General features: G+C 32.7%; 1 protein-coding gene across 1 annotated transcript in view; it reads left to right on the forward strand.

Moving 5' to 3' along the window:
* The window catches only part of LOC117171548 (ATPase H(+)-transporting accessory protein 2), a 125,771-nt gene extending 111,308 nt beyond the window's left edge, over positions 1–14,463 (forward strand). Inside the window, exons 7-8 of the mRNA XM_033358967.1 lie at positions 3,723–3,827; positions 14,364–14,463. Coding sequence (XP_033214858.1) covers positions 3,723–3,802 — 80 coding nt within the window. The 3' untranslated portion in view covers positions 3,803–3,827; positions 14,364–14,463. The remainder of the gene's footprint in view (positions 1–3,722; positions 3,828–14,363) is intronic.
* The last annotated feature ends 347 nt before the right edge of the window (positions 14,464–14,810 follow it).

The raw sequence follows: 14,810 nt of genomic DNA on the forward strand, positions 1-14,810 counted from the left end.
CTCTTGCAATCCCCTATTCATTATCTTTGTTCCCTTCATTCACTATCCTTTTCCTAACCTCCCTCAGTTTTTCTGCTTTATCGTCCCAAACCCAAATCTCTCCGTTGACCGATGTCCTATCTCTGCCAATTCTTACCCTATTACCTTTACACTTCTCAGTCCATGCCTTTCGCTCGATTAACCACTTTCTTCTTCTTTCCCGCCATGTCAGATCCTCTTCTATTCTTTCATTTCTTCCTTTCAACAACTTCTTTTTCTCCATAACTTCATATTTGTCCTGCTCACTCCCCAAGTTCCCTAAAAACATACATTCTCTGCCCTCTATATTCCCTCCTAGTCCCAGCTGTCGTTGATGAATACAGTTGCGAGATCACGGTCACCTTTAGTGAAAATTAAAACGAAATGAAGAGAAATAATTCCGTTATCATCCGGAATTTTGATGTGTTCGATTTTTTACAGAGTTCCCAGTAATTGACTTTAGTAGGACTTTAGTTCTTCCATATATTGAAAATATGCATAAATTTATTATTACATAAAATCTGTAAAACAACTAGCTGTGAATCCGATCTTGGCTGTTTGCACTTTGTTGAACATTGAATTATGTTAATGAAAAGAATTTTGTGTTTAAAACAGATTTGTCAAATTATATAAATGTCCATAACTCCCGTACTCTTGAACTTTGAACAATGCAAGTAAAAAAAGTGTCACAATGAAAACCGATTTTTAAAATAATATAAAGTCCTACTAAAATGTAATCAATATTTTTAGAAATCCTTCTGTAAGTTTCAAGATATTTTTTGTAAAAAAAAAGCCCTCCCAATTTCATCCATTCATCTGTAACCGTCTTTCAGTAATCGTATTCACAAAATAGTGTGACATCCGCACACACACATACATCTGGAAAATTGCTTAGAACATTATATTAGGCATGTTTAATTAAGGAACGTTTAAATCAATGAATTTAAAAAATTCGAAATCGTTACGGGTAATAAGTTTCCTTTATAAGGAAGCAAAAAGCAATGATAAAAATAATGGAAACAGTGAAAACTAAACGGTGCTAAGTCCAAGCTTTAATTAAATTAGAATTTAAAACATATATGAATCCAAGTACCTCACTATAGCCCCGTTTTTAAATTTAAAACTTTGTAGGTGATTGTTAAGGTTAGCTACTTCATAACGACTCGAAGCTATCAACATTTTAATTTTATTTGATTTTACGTTAAGCTTTAAAGTACGAAGGAAAGTTTTACCAAGTCAAAAGTTTTAGAATTACTCGAATGAGTTGAAACGCGCTGATATCGACAGGGGAGCAATAATAGTACATTGTGTATCGAGGATGTGAAGAAGACAAAATAACCGCCGGCCTTGATATACACCATACTTTTGTCCTACCCTCCTTAAAATCAAGCTATAAGGGATATTTGGTGTTCTTGACGATTTTAAATTGTAAGTGAAAGGAAGAAATAGCCTACTTAGCAGACGGGAGACGGTGAGGTCCAGAGATGCCATTTTTTTTAAAGATAAATATAATTTTCTACATATTTAACTTGCGTAGTGTAGTGTATGTTTAGCAGGCGTAAAATGTTAAGTATCGGGCATGTACATTTTTATGTAGCAGACGTAAAGTTTCATGTAGCGAGCGTAAGATTTAATGTCAGCCCGGCGGCGGAGTGGACATAAACGAACTTCGCTGAGACGGAAGCGGCCACATTACGCTTGCTTCACGTGCATACAATGGCGCAATTTCAAGGGGGGGACAAAAAATGTTTGTAAAATTCATAGAATTTTTTACATGCTAGGATACGTGACCTTAACTTTTCAGCGGGCGCGCCATGTAATTTTCCATGAGCGAGCGCTTTTCGTAAGTTTTACGACATTCGGTTTTATCCAAGTTAACGAAAGACTTCCAAAATTTTTCTATGTGAAACAGCCACAAAATTTAATAACTGAAAACAGAAGCCCCGGGTCACCTTTCTAAAGCCCCAAGTTATGTTCTAAATCTATCAATAATATTGAACAGCCCCTCAAATTCAACCCTATGACTTTTAACGAAACAATTCCACAGTGAGGCCATGTAAAACAAACAATAAATTTTTTATGTCTGTTTTTTATTTTCTTTATGTTTTGTTCCCTTACCATCCATAATATTCGATAACCCCTTGAAATTCACCCCTATCACTTTTAACTAAACAATTCCAAAATGTCATGTAAAACAGCCGTAAAATGTTCAAATAAAAAGTAGTAACAAGCGCCACCTTTACAAAACCTCATATTATGTTTCCAACCTCACAATAATATTCAACAACCCCCAAAAACAACGCCTAATTCATTTAGCATACTCGTCCACCATATTGGATCCGCCATTTTGTTTTCTAAATTTTTGATAACGGATTCGTAATCAGCAACCCCGAAAACACCCTAGTAACATAATTTGGCCCATTTTATACTTTTGGCCAGCCTTTCGCGATTCGGTTCCACTGTGGAACGATACAAATGTGGAAAAAATCAGAGAAAATAGTACAGGATACGTAATATACTTACACGTAAAGACGCGTATAACAAACAATTCTTTGCAAAATCGTCTGTCTAGAGTTCAGAAAGAGACTGACCTGGGAATAGGTGGAAGCTCAGCGCATAATAAAAGGTAATACGTATAGGACAGGGATATTTGCGCAGTTGTCGTAAATTTTACGACAGCCCGCGCGCTGAAAGGTTAAAAGCCTCAAGCACGCTTATTTTGTAACATTGTTTATAAGATCTTTTTTACTTTATCTTTTTCATGCCTAACGGCACCTGCATAATTAAAATATTTAGAAAATTCTGAATTTTAACAATTCTTCCACGATTATTTGTTATTCTTTTACACGAAATGCTTTCAATATTATTCCATATTATCACAGACTAATTTACAAAAAAATTTCGAATGATCTTTCTTTTTTGTTTTGAGGCCAGCCTGTGAGCTGAGACTGAACCTCATTACTTAAAATTATTAGTAGGTAACTAGTTTATAAAAAAGTAAGCAAAGTGGTTAAAGGTAAATTGAAATTTTATTTAAAAGTGAAGATATTTATCAGAAATTTCGCGCCTTATTCTCATCGGCTGGGTTTCTGCTCGTTAGAGGTTAAGAAAATAGTTAAAGACAGCGACTGACATATCGAGAGAAGCTTCGCTGGTCGCAGACAACTGGGACGATCTAGGTGTGAGAATTTTTCGCCCGAGCTAAACCATAGAGACCGGGGAGAGACTACCTCCACTGATCTGGGATCAACAGGAAGATCTGATCTGGGCGCAAGTCGAGTACAGAGTGACAATGGCGATGTCCCTGACCTGACCATAATTTTTTTAACTCTCGTTTCGAGCAAGCGCATAATTTACAGCGAAATTGGCAAAGCTGAGGTTAGGTTATCCAGTCGACGAAAGAAAGAAGATTTTATATGATCGCAGAATATAATTTAGGGTGCATCCGTTTCATTTTAGAAAAAAAGGCTGATGCAAAGTACTATGTATGTATTCATTTGTGCTTATTTTATGGCTGTTTTCTTCCCCATAGAGATACAATTTGCTTTCTCATAAAGGGAGGTATTTCACTAACAAAAATAAAAATTCACATTGAAGTTAATTTCAACTTATACAATAAAGAAATCGATCTGACATTTTTATCCCGCCCTATAACACAGATCTTCACTTCAAATATATGCTAACAAAAAATATTTCTTTTTCAGTTGCCATCGCCAGTATGGACCCGGGTCGTGATTCCATAATATATAGAATGACTTCAAATCGTATGAAGAAGGAGAATTAAGAGAAAGTAAAAACAATTGGAAAAAGTATGATTTTTTATGTTAATGATATATGTATTTGTGAATGCCAACCTTGTTTTATATTTTACTTAGGTAGTGACAAATAAAATTACTATTACAATTTTTCTTTCACGATCATGAGTTTATGAGACGAAAGAAATTATGAAGCTTGTTATATGTGTTTAAATTTGTATAAATTAAACAGGCTTAATTGTTAAATAAAGAGCTTCTAATTCTAATCAGAACGATGAGTTTCCACTTTGACCACTTTAACATTACCAGCAGTATATTTTTTTTGGGTCCCCTTCGGAACTCGACAATCGCTCGGTTCTACTGAACCCGCGGATTCTCCCACCTAAGGTCCAAACATTTTCCTAATCAGTGAAGAATTCGCCTACCATTAGAATTATAGAAAGTTTCAAATTCTTAATATTATTAAAGTTATTTATTCATATAAATGAGAAAATGCACTGATTCTTACAAAGTTGGTTTAAAATAATCAAGTAAATTATTGATATTCGATTAGCGATAACAGGAATTCACTCATAAATGTCGATTCAAATCCTCAAAATTCCGTGATTTCTATTATTTACATCGAGTCCGGATAGATCTAGTGGTAGAACGAGCCAGGCTTCCGAGAAAGAGTTCTGGGGTTCGTCCCCTGATCCGAAAAGAATGGAAATTGTTCAGTGTACTCTATTTTTATTAGTATTTCTTTTAAAAACTTTAATTATTATTATATCAATTTTTTGCTCCGGTTTTTTAGTTTTCAGATTTTTTACGAAATGGTAAACAATGGGAGTTCTGAGCAGTTCAGGTAGCAGCGCATTGGGTTTTGAGTTTGTAACTGGAAGGTTTCGGGCTCCATTCTTGATGCCCACTCTTTTTCTCATTTCTTTGGATTTTATTTTTTTAAATATTTAAGTATTCAATTCCCTTCCAAATCATCTTTTTATTAGGTCTACAAATTAATCCGTTGGTTTTACTTTAATGTCTTACTCTTGTTCTAACTGAAATTGTTTTTCGGTGTAACCTGCCGATGAAAAAGCACTGGTGAACGGCACTGGGCCGTCAGTGCCGTTTCAGTAGCTGTTTGTGCTGATTTTTAGCATCTAAACGGCACTGAGAAGTGATGGGACGTCTATATAATGTTCCCATTGTATTCTTCACGTACCGGGCAGGCAGAGTTATTTACAGTAACTGGCCGCAATCAAAACGACACCCGTTTTAGAATTGTCTTCAAATTTGTAACACTTTTGTTTCATTTATGAATTTTCTCATTATACGTATTTATAGTTATAACTTATATACTAATATACTACTTTGAAGTTGAATTAAAAATTTTGTCCGTTTTGGCGTATCTCATTCCATTTACGAGATACATTATATTAATTCAAATTTTAAACATCGAAAAGAAAGTTAGATATCTAAAATAAACAAAACCCGTAACCCGTGCCGACCCTACGGATTTTACCTAAAAAATCGCAGCCAAGGCTACCGAAATTATTTTCTCAGCCTTAAAAGAAGGTGCGGTGATGCATAAGACGTGTAAAAAGTGATTTCAGAGATTGAACAGAATGATATTTCAATTGGAATGTAAAAAGCATGTAGTGTCTCTGATGATCCTGGTCGGACGAGATAATTACAAGAATAGGCGAACCTTTATGGCAAAAATCTTCTTACTTAAAATTGTCCGAGGGCTTGTAGACTGTCCTTACTTCTTGTCTATCTTGCCAATTACTGTTCCAAAACACAATACCAGATCACGGCTGCCATTTTATTTGCCCATAACTACCACTGGTTGGATGCAGGGATTATCACTCCATTCATTATGCACTAATATCAATCGAATGTGTTTGACAATACCAAACATTGGTCTGTTCTTCATAAGTATCTCGGAATTTACTAGCAAGGTCCGCGAATATGTTATGAGCACATCTAAATAAGTTAAAATAGAAATAGAAATTATAATTAAGATTCATGCTTAGAAACACGTAAAATTCTTGTAAAGGTAGCCCTAAAATTGGTCATAGACTGCTAGGCTTAAAATGTTTAAATAAATAAATATACATGAACATAATCACACACACACATACATTTATAAATAACACTGATTTAATGTCCTTCTATCTATTGAAATGAATAATCACACATTTAATTTCTGTAATAATGGAAAGTAGATATGACTGAGAGCAAAAATATCTTCTTTTTTATTAATATTATTGGAATTGCTATTGATATGGATCATCTCTGAGATAAGTCTTTTTTTATAGTTAGATTTACGATCCATAATTTTTACATTATCCCAATCAAAAGTATGACTAAAATTATATTGATTTTTGTAAACAACCAACTCCGTTTTATTCTTATTTATATGTTCATTTATCCGAGTTTTTAGGGATCTTTTCGTTTCACCCACATAAGACGCAGGACTTTTCTTACAAGATAATTCGTAAACTAGATTCGTTTCATCCCATTTTTCAGAAATATCTTTACCTCAATTTATTACAGAAATTAAACGTTTTTTAGATTATAGGAATCGTAGCAATATTATAACTATTTAATATTTTAGACAATTTTGAAAAATTATAGGAAAAGGGAACACAAACCTTAAGTTGATCTACATGTGAATTCTTATTTTACTCTAATTCAAAAGTGAATTGTAAATTTTTGTTGTAAGAATTAAAAGTTTCAATGACTAAATCAATATGTGTTTCTTTAAAGAAACACATATTAATTTAGTCATTGAAACTGTTGAATAGGTTGATTTGAACGAGAATTAATTAGTCTACCAGATGACATTGGCTTTTGGAACCAATTAGTAATAATATGATTATTAATTCTAATTAGCGTCATGTCTAAGAAATGAATACTCTTATTTTGCTCTAATTCAAAAGTGAATTGTAAATTTTTGTTGTAAGAAAGTTAAATATACTTTTCTTTATTACATAAATTAAATTTGTGATTATTATTCTCAATAGATAGAAGGACATTAAATAAGTATTATTTACAAATGTATGTGTGTGTGTGTGGTTATGTAATGTATATTTATTTATATATTGGAACATCTTAAGCCCAGCAGTCAATGACCAATTTTCGGGCTACCTTTACAAGAATTTCACCTGTTTCTAAGCATGAATCTTAATTATAATTTCTATTTCTATTCCTATTTTAATTTATTTAGAGGTGCTTGTAAAATATTGGCAGACCTTGCTAGTAAATTCCGAGATACTTATGAAGAACAGATCAATGTTTGGTATTGTCAAACACATTCGATTGAAATTAATGCATAATGAATAGAATGGTGATCACTGCATCCTACCAGTGGCAGCTATAAGCAAATAAAATAGCAACCGTGATCCAGCACTGTGTTTTGGAACAGTAATTGGCAAGATAGACAAGAAGTAAGGACAGTCTACAAGTCCTCGGACAATTTTAAATAAGAAGATTCTTGCCATAAAGGTTCGCCTATTTTCGAGCGTCCATACATCAAATCTTGTAATCATCTGATCCAAGTCAGAGCCTGGCGGATGATAGTAACCATCCTCCTTATACGAGGGAAACTTTAGGAAACGCTTTTGGCATTTTTCTAATGCCGCCACATAATTGGAGTGTCGAGGTGACCAAACCACTCATTCGTATTCTAGCTTCGATCTTATCATTGTATTAAACAGGGTTTTCAATATACTCGCAGATTTGAAATTTTTACATATTCGTAACATAAAACCCAACGTTTTATTAGCACTGCTTATAAGTTCTTCAATTTGCAAAGTGAACGTAATGTGTGGGTCACATAATATACCAAGGTCACGAATTACTTGGACTCTCTCCAGAATTATACCCTCTATGCAGTAATCAAATTTGACAATTTCCTTTTTGCGCTAAAAAGTCATAACTTTGCATTTCAAGATATTCAAATATAGTGAGTTTTTTTAGCATCAATTTATAAAAAATGCAACATTATTTTGCAGAACATAATAGTCCTCCAACGTGCTAATTGGCAAAAATATTTTTTTATCATCAGCGTACAGTACGTGGTACACAAACGGATCCATATCTTCTCCAACATCGTTTAAATACATAGCAAATAATACTGTACAACATTTTTTCTCTTAGTGATATACGATTGTATTAGTGATAGGATTTTGTCTGGAAGACCAATCCTTTGTAGTTTCATCATTAAAATACCATGATCTATGGAATCAAAAGCTTTACTGAGATCCGTATAAAGTACATCCACCTATCGAAATTGGTACAACATAGAGGTTACAAGTTGAAAAAAGTTAGCAAATTAGTTAAAGTCGATCTCTTAGGAACAAATCCGTGTTCCGCTGATGAGACAATTAGTTTGAAATAAATCCATATTATGTCAAGATTAAATATCATAGTTAGTGGGGTTTCGAAGGCAGAAGCACAATCCTTCACAATAAAGCACGGAATTTGATCAGAGCCAGAATTTTTTTTTAAGAGAGAGACTTCAGTGCTTAAAGTACGTCTATAACATTTAACTGCAATGCATCTCCCATTAGTTTTACATGTCACTTAGTCGAAGACATGGGTGAGAGTGGTAAGAAATCATTAACAGGTTTTTTGTAACCATTATTGAAAAATATTGCAAAGGAATTTACTATGTCATTCTGTTTATCAAAATCTAATCCCTCATAATTCATTATGCCCGGTATTGTATTTATGTCAGAGAAACTATGGATATATGTCCAAAAACACGATGGGTTCAACGATAAATCTTTTTCAACTCTTTCCACATATTCTTTGTGAGTCAATATAATCAGCGCATTAAGATTATTTTGCAGAACCTCATATTGTTGTAAAATATTAGGCAACTTATATTTTTTATATTTAGCGTGAAGGTCACGTTTACTAGCTAGGCCATTAATAAAATCCCTGATGTACCAGCGCGGATATTTTAGTGCAGTAGAGGTTACGCATTGCGGTATGTGTTTTTCAAAAAGTCCATAGAGGATATTGTTAAAGCTATTAAAACATTCATTCAAATCTTCGTACGCATTCAAAACTGACCAATCAACATTACTAATATCTACATACAATGAAGGATAACCGCATCTTCTAAAGTTTATTTTTTTCATAGTGATAGTTCGAATAAAATTGGGTTTTGAAATTTTTAAATCAACTGCTGCAATACAAATCATAAGCGAGAGATGATATTTATCTTCTTCAATTATGGGATAAATACATTTACTTTAATTTATGACAATATGGCATTACTAAGTCCAAACATCTGAAGTTACAATTCAAAACATCATTATATTGAGTTAAATCATGGAAATCCATAAGCTGTTTAAGTATTGCTGCCCTGTTATCGCTTTTCTTGTAGCGTGACGTGGTTGATCAATTTTGGACATTTAAAGTCGTTGTGTTATGAACTTTAAGTTTGACAAGAACCAATTCAATATCATTTAAAAATGTCATATGTTGGTGTATACTAATTTCAGTACTAGGATATTTACAATTTATTGCTATAAAAGTCCTCCCCTAATTTTTTCAAGTCGCTCTTTTCGATAAACATCAAAGTTGTTCAGGTCAATGAATTCATTTGATAGAATGTGTACTGTCAGCCACGTCTCAGTGAAAGCAACAATGTCATTCAAAAATATCCTGGGATTGAACGAGCTTACAATAAAATGTATGTGAAATGATATGGCATATGGTATAATGGTATGTATATGAAACGACGCAAGGTTTATCTCTTCAGTTGACTTTACATCGTCAGTTTATTCGAATAAAAAATGTGCTCTTTAAATTTATTTATTTCTTTCAGGCGTTTTAAACAGAAATATTGTTTTAACTAGTGATTCTTAATGCCTTCTCCATTCGAAACTTTTTCTCCAATATCCATTTTTGTCTTATTTAAACGTGTTCGAATTATATAATTTCAAACATAAGATAGTTTAAAACAACATCAAACTCATCGTAGGATGTACGTAGAGATCTGACGTTTGCAATACGAGTAGTCATAAAATTAATTCCAAATCAATGATTTATCTTCTTCAAGAAATTCCGTCAATTTCTAATCAAACATACAATATTAATAGTTCCTCATTGAAAAATATCAATTTTTAGAAAAGTTCAGAACACATTAAAAAAACTAGAAGAAAATCAAGAATGAAAACTTTTAGTAGCCCTCACATATACAGTTACAAATTCATGGCACCCTCTACTCTTTTCAGACTCTTTTCTTAATTTTAAACTAAACCTCTCTACTTATTTTTTCTTCAACATTTTGACGTTTTCAAAAATTAAACATTTTATAGTTAAGAACTATTTAATTTTCATGTTAACAATTCCTATACCTAATGAACCTTGACTGTTGAGGCACCTAGGCTCAGTTTTATAATCCTTTATGCAGAGAATCCATCCAGGGGACTATTTAATAAAACCTACATGTTACAATTCACAAGTACAAGTCTAGGGAATTGTAACTTGTATTAAAAGTAAGCGTTTCATAAAGTCATTGGTACTTTTTACAAGCTACAAGTACGGCGACTCCTTTTACAAGTAATATCGCGCAGTTCAAAAGCGTTCTGTTTCAGAAAGGTTTCGTCTTGTAAGTAGTACTTGTAATTTTGTAGAAAAATTTTGGAGGGTCTTTGCTGTTTGGTAAAAGTGGTAAGAGTAAATACAAGTTATATTTTAAGGAGTTTTACTGAAATTTCTGACCGTGAAAATTGTATTATGGATTAAGTAAGGAAGTACTTATTAAAGTTCCGATATAATTATCGGTTATTCTGAAGTCGATAAAGAATTACATACGTCAAAAGAATTGTATATATTTATAGGTTAGTATAGGCCAGAAAGCGTGTCTTTTGTAAAACACTGATCTTTTTCCCCTTTGTTATTTCCTTCGACGGCATGGCACAAGATTTATCTTCTTAAAGAATTAATCGTAACTTTCAGGAGATATTACTTTTAATTACAAGTGGACGTAAGACTTTTGTGAAACAGAAAATACAAGTGCTTGTAATTACAAGCTAGTAACTTACTAACCTGTAACTTGCAGACTTGTAATTTTGATGAAATAGCCCCAGACCATAACACGTATTCGGTTTTATTTCCTGTAGCACTCAATATCCAATTTTTTTTACCTACATATACAAATCTCTAACCATAATTTTTCTCATCTTCCTCTATACTATTAGAAGAATGGTTCTTGAGAAATTATTACTATTGTCAATGTAAAACTTATTTTCTGATAGGAAGCTATATCATTTTTATTTCTCTTTCTTCAAAAGTAGTTATTTATACTATACTATGTAAATCCAATTTTACAATTTTAATATTTAACCTTGTAAATACATATATACCTGTTGAATGATTTGTACGTAAGATTGAATGATCCTTTTAAAATAATAATTCCGAAAGAGGTTTTGTATACTGAGACTAAAATACTCGAAGAAAATAATTAAAAGATATTTATATATAAATGTACTTATTTGTACAAAGTTGCCATTTACAGTACAATTATAATCAAAAAGTACGTTCCGTTGCGAAAAACTTTGTTTTTCTTTCCCACCGATAGAAATCTCTGAGTATATTCAATAGATTCTCTAAGGTCAGAGAAGCTCAGAGAAATTCTGCGCAGGCACTCGGGCAGATATATTTAAAGGTCCAGGTAGTTCTTTTAAATCTTTTAAAGGCTTTAAAATGTCCTTTCCGAAATTGAAATAGAAATACGATCATAAATAACAAGCAGAGAAGCTATATCAATAGATTAGCCGACACTCAAGGGTCCTTTGTTGAGAGGGCTGGGGACATGAGCTTTAGTAAGGTCATCGTTGAACTCTATTTTCTTCGAAAGTACAATGAAAAATATGACTTATATGGTATTTCTGCATTCAGAAAAGAATGATCTATGTCTATAGTGTTTTGAAATTGCAATAAACATTTCTTAAATTAACAAGAAGCTTAGTCAAAGTTACCTCGGCTCGTAATGATTATTTCACAAATTTACAACATTAATAACATCTATTGACTTTTCATCTACAAGTGTATGTACCAATTTAAACAATTTTTCTTAAATAAATATGAAAAAACAGAGTTTAACGAAGTGTCTGCATGGAGTAAATTTAAGGCCAGCATTTACCGATCCTAGCGGCCAAATATTACGGAGATCTTTAGGCACGCCCACGCTGTTGTACTCACTGCACTGCATGCCCCTTACCTCACGCCGGACAGCAGCTGGGTCCTAAGCCACGAAGGTCACAATGCCTACGCTAACTGTGTTTCACATTTGGCACCAATCTTAAGAAAACCTTCTTAGGTTCATTTCTGAATTTTCTCTTGATTCTCTAATGAAATGAACGAAATTTTAAGTTCCGACAAAATTTGCTAAAAATACTTCTTTGACGTTTAACGGATTTGCACGTTTCTTAAAATACTGAGTCAAATGATATATACTTTTAGGAGTCACTTTTTTCATAAAAATGAAATAATTCTTCAAAAGTAGGGTAACTGACTGGTTATTTTTAGTATAATACCATTTTTTTTATAAAAAAAAGTGAATTCTAAAAGTATATATCAATCGATTCAGAATTTCACGAAACGTGCAAATCCGCTGAACGTCAGAGAAGTATTTTTAGCAAATTTATGCAACTTCCGTCAAGATTGGTAGTTACTTGCCTTCAATTTACTCCGAGCAGATACTTCATTGACCTCTGTTTTTTTCATATTTATTGAAGTAATTTGTTCAGATAGGTACATATACTTGCAGATGAAAAGTCAATAGATGTTATTAATGTTGTAAATTTGTGAAATAATCATTACGAGCCGAGAAATAATTCTTCAAAAGTAGGGTAACTTTGACTAAGTTTATTGTTAATATAATACCATTTTTTTATGAAAAAAGTGACTCCTAAAAGTATATATCAATCAATTCAGAATTTCACGAAACGTGCAAATCCGTTGAACGTCAGAGAAGTATTTTTAGCAAATTTTTGCAACTTCCGTAAAGATTGTTAGTTACTTGCCTTTAATTTACTCCGTGCACATACTTCGTTGATCTCTGTTTTTTCAGAATTATTTAAGAAAAGTTGTTTATCATTAAGAGCCGAGAAATAACTCCTCAAGTTTCTCAAAACACTACCAAAAAAAGTGTTTTCAATTGCAATCTTACTCTCTAATTGTGAAATAATAATGATAGGCCCGGAAATTATTTTTGAAATTATCCCAATGAAATGTTTCGATTAGATGAAAATTTTAATGGAATGCCTGGATTGGTAAATGAGTTAGGAAAATAAAGCTTTAACGATCAACTAACGTGGAAAATATTGACCGATTTTTTTCAATCTTGTTTTGATTTACTCATAATAATATAACGAGGCTAATGCAGTATATTAAAGTTTAATTAATGAATATTGTACAAGATTCTGATTTTTATCCGCTGTGTCTAATCTCAAACCATGTAAGGGTCTCGCGAGGCCAAAAACCGTCCGCTCGACAAGCTACCACCCGCTGCAAGGGTACCGTTTTCCAGACAATGCCTGAACCTGGCCGGCGGTCCCCCTATTATTACTTTCTCGCAGGAAATTTTTTTACACTTTTTCTTACTGTGTACCCTTTATTCTGAAAATATTCCAACTATGATTGGCTGTCGAAAATTTTTTTTCCACTCAGAAGCTCCACCCTTTGGGGCGTGCGTATCATATTTCTGTCTCTCTCGCACACTCAACTCTGAATTCCCACGGGTGTCCCTAGCCCTCTTAAACTTTCGGATTAAAAATTAGAAGTAGATTTTTTAAATTTCAAAGTTAACAGCCTAAAACATAATAGTTCGGAATCTACGGGTTTCGATGATTTCAGTTATCTAATTTTTTTTAATGCTTAAAATTGGAATTAATACGACTTTTCTCGTAAATGGAATGAGATACGCCAAAAAATACAACATTTTTGAATTCAACTAGAAAATTGTATATTAGTATATAAGTTATAATTATAAATAAGTATACTGAGAAAATTCCTCAATTTAAAAAAAAAGTGTTAATAATTTGAAGAGAAATTTAAAAAGGGAGAGTCGGGTTAGCGACGGCCAACTACTGTAAATAACTCTGACCGCCCGATACATGACAAATACAAAAGGAACATTATATGATCGCAAAAATTGTACGAGTACTGAAACGTTCTAAAAAAATCTGGATTTTGGTCTAATTTAAATTTCGTAAATTTTGATTATGGCTATTTCGCTGGAAAATACTCAGAGATTTATATCGGTAGGGTTTCTTCAGGTACATTTCAGTACAGGTGCACGAATTTTCATGTTCTTGTACGTTTGCAGGTTATGTTTGTATGTCACTTTTTATTTTTCTCTTCCGGAATTCGTTGTACGGGTTCTGATTGCAAAGCTGCATATGTAAATAAAGTTTACTTGGAAATGTACTATATGTTATATAAAAATAAAGAATAAACTGAAATAAAAGAATTTCACTAACTATTGGTGGAATAAAAATTATCTACTATAATACCATATAGTTTAAATTAATTCCCAACGCCATGTCATCTACAAATCAAAAGATTGATGCTTCTCTTTTACAGATAAAATGGGAATGGAAACAACCCTCTCGAAATCCTCGGCTGTACAAACCCTAAACGAAATCAGTATCGAATAAGATTTTTTAAAACCTATTTTCATTGTCAAGACATTAGATCACAACGCCGCATTGGCACCATTTGGGTAAAAATGCATAATCCGTAAAAATATTGTAAAATTTATATATGAAGGTGAGTCTGCATCTACACAAAATGCTGCCCGCTATATTTTAGAAGCGTTAGCAGCAAAATATATGTTTTTAGAAGAAATGTATACTGAGTGAGTTGTCAAAATTTATGGCAATGCAAACGTGCACATAATTGTCGATGCACAAGTTTGTACAAATAAAATAAAAATTTACAAATGGTTGAACGCATGTGCAAAATGTTATGAGAGAGGGCATTTAGCTCCATTTTGTTTTCGTACACTAGAAACTATAGATACAACATGTA

The sequence above is a fragment of the Belonocnema kinseyi genome, chromosome 4, assembly GCF_010883055.1.
Source record: "Belonocnema kinseyi isolate 2016_QV_RU_SX_M_011 chromosome 4, B_treatae_v1, whole genome shotgun sequence".
In the NCBI taxonomy this organism is placed as follows: domain Eukaryota; kingdom Metazoa; phylum Arthropoda; class Insecta; order Hymenoptera; family Cynipidae; genus Belonocnema; species Belonocnema kinseyi.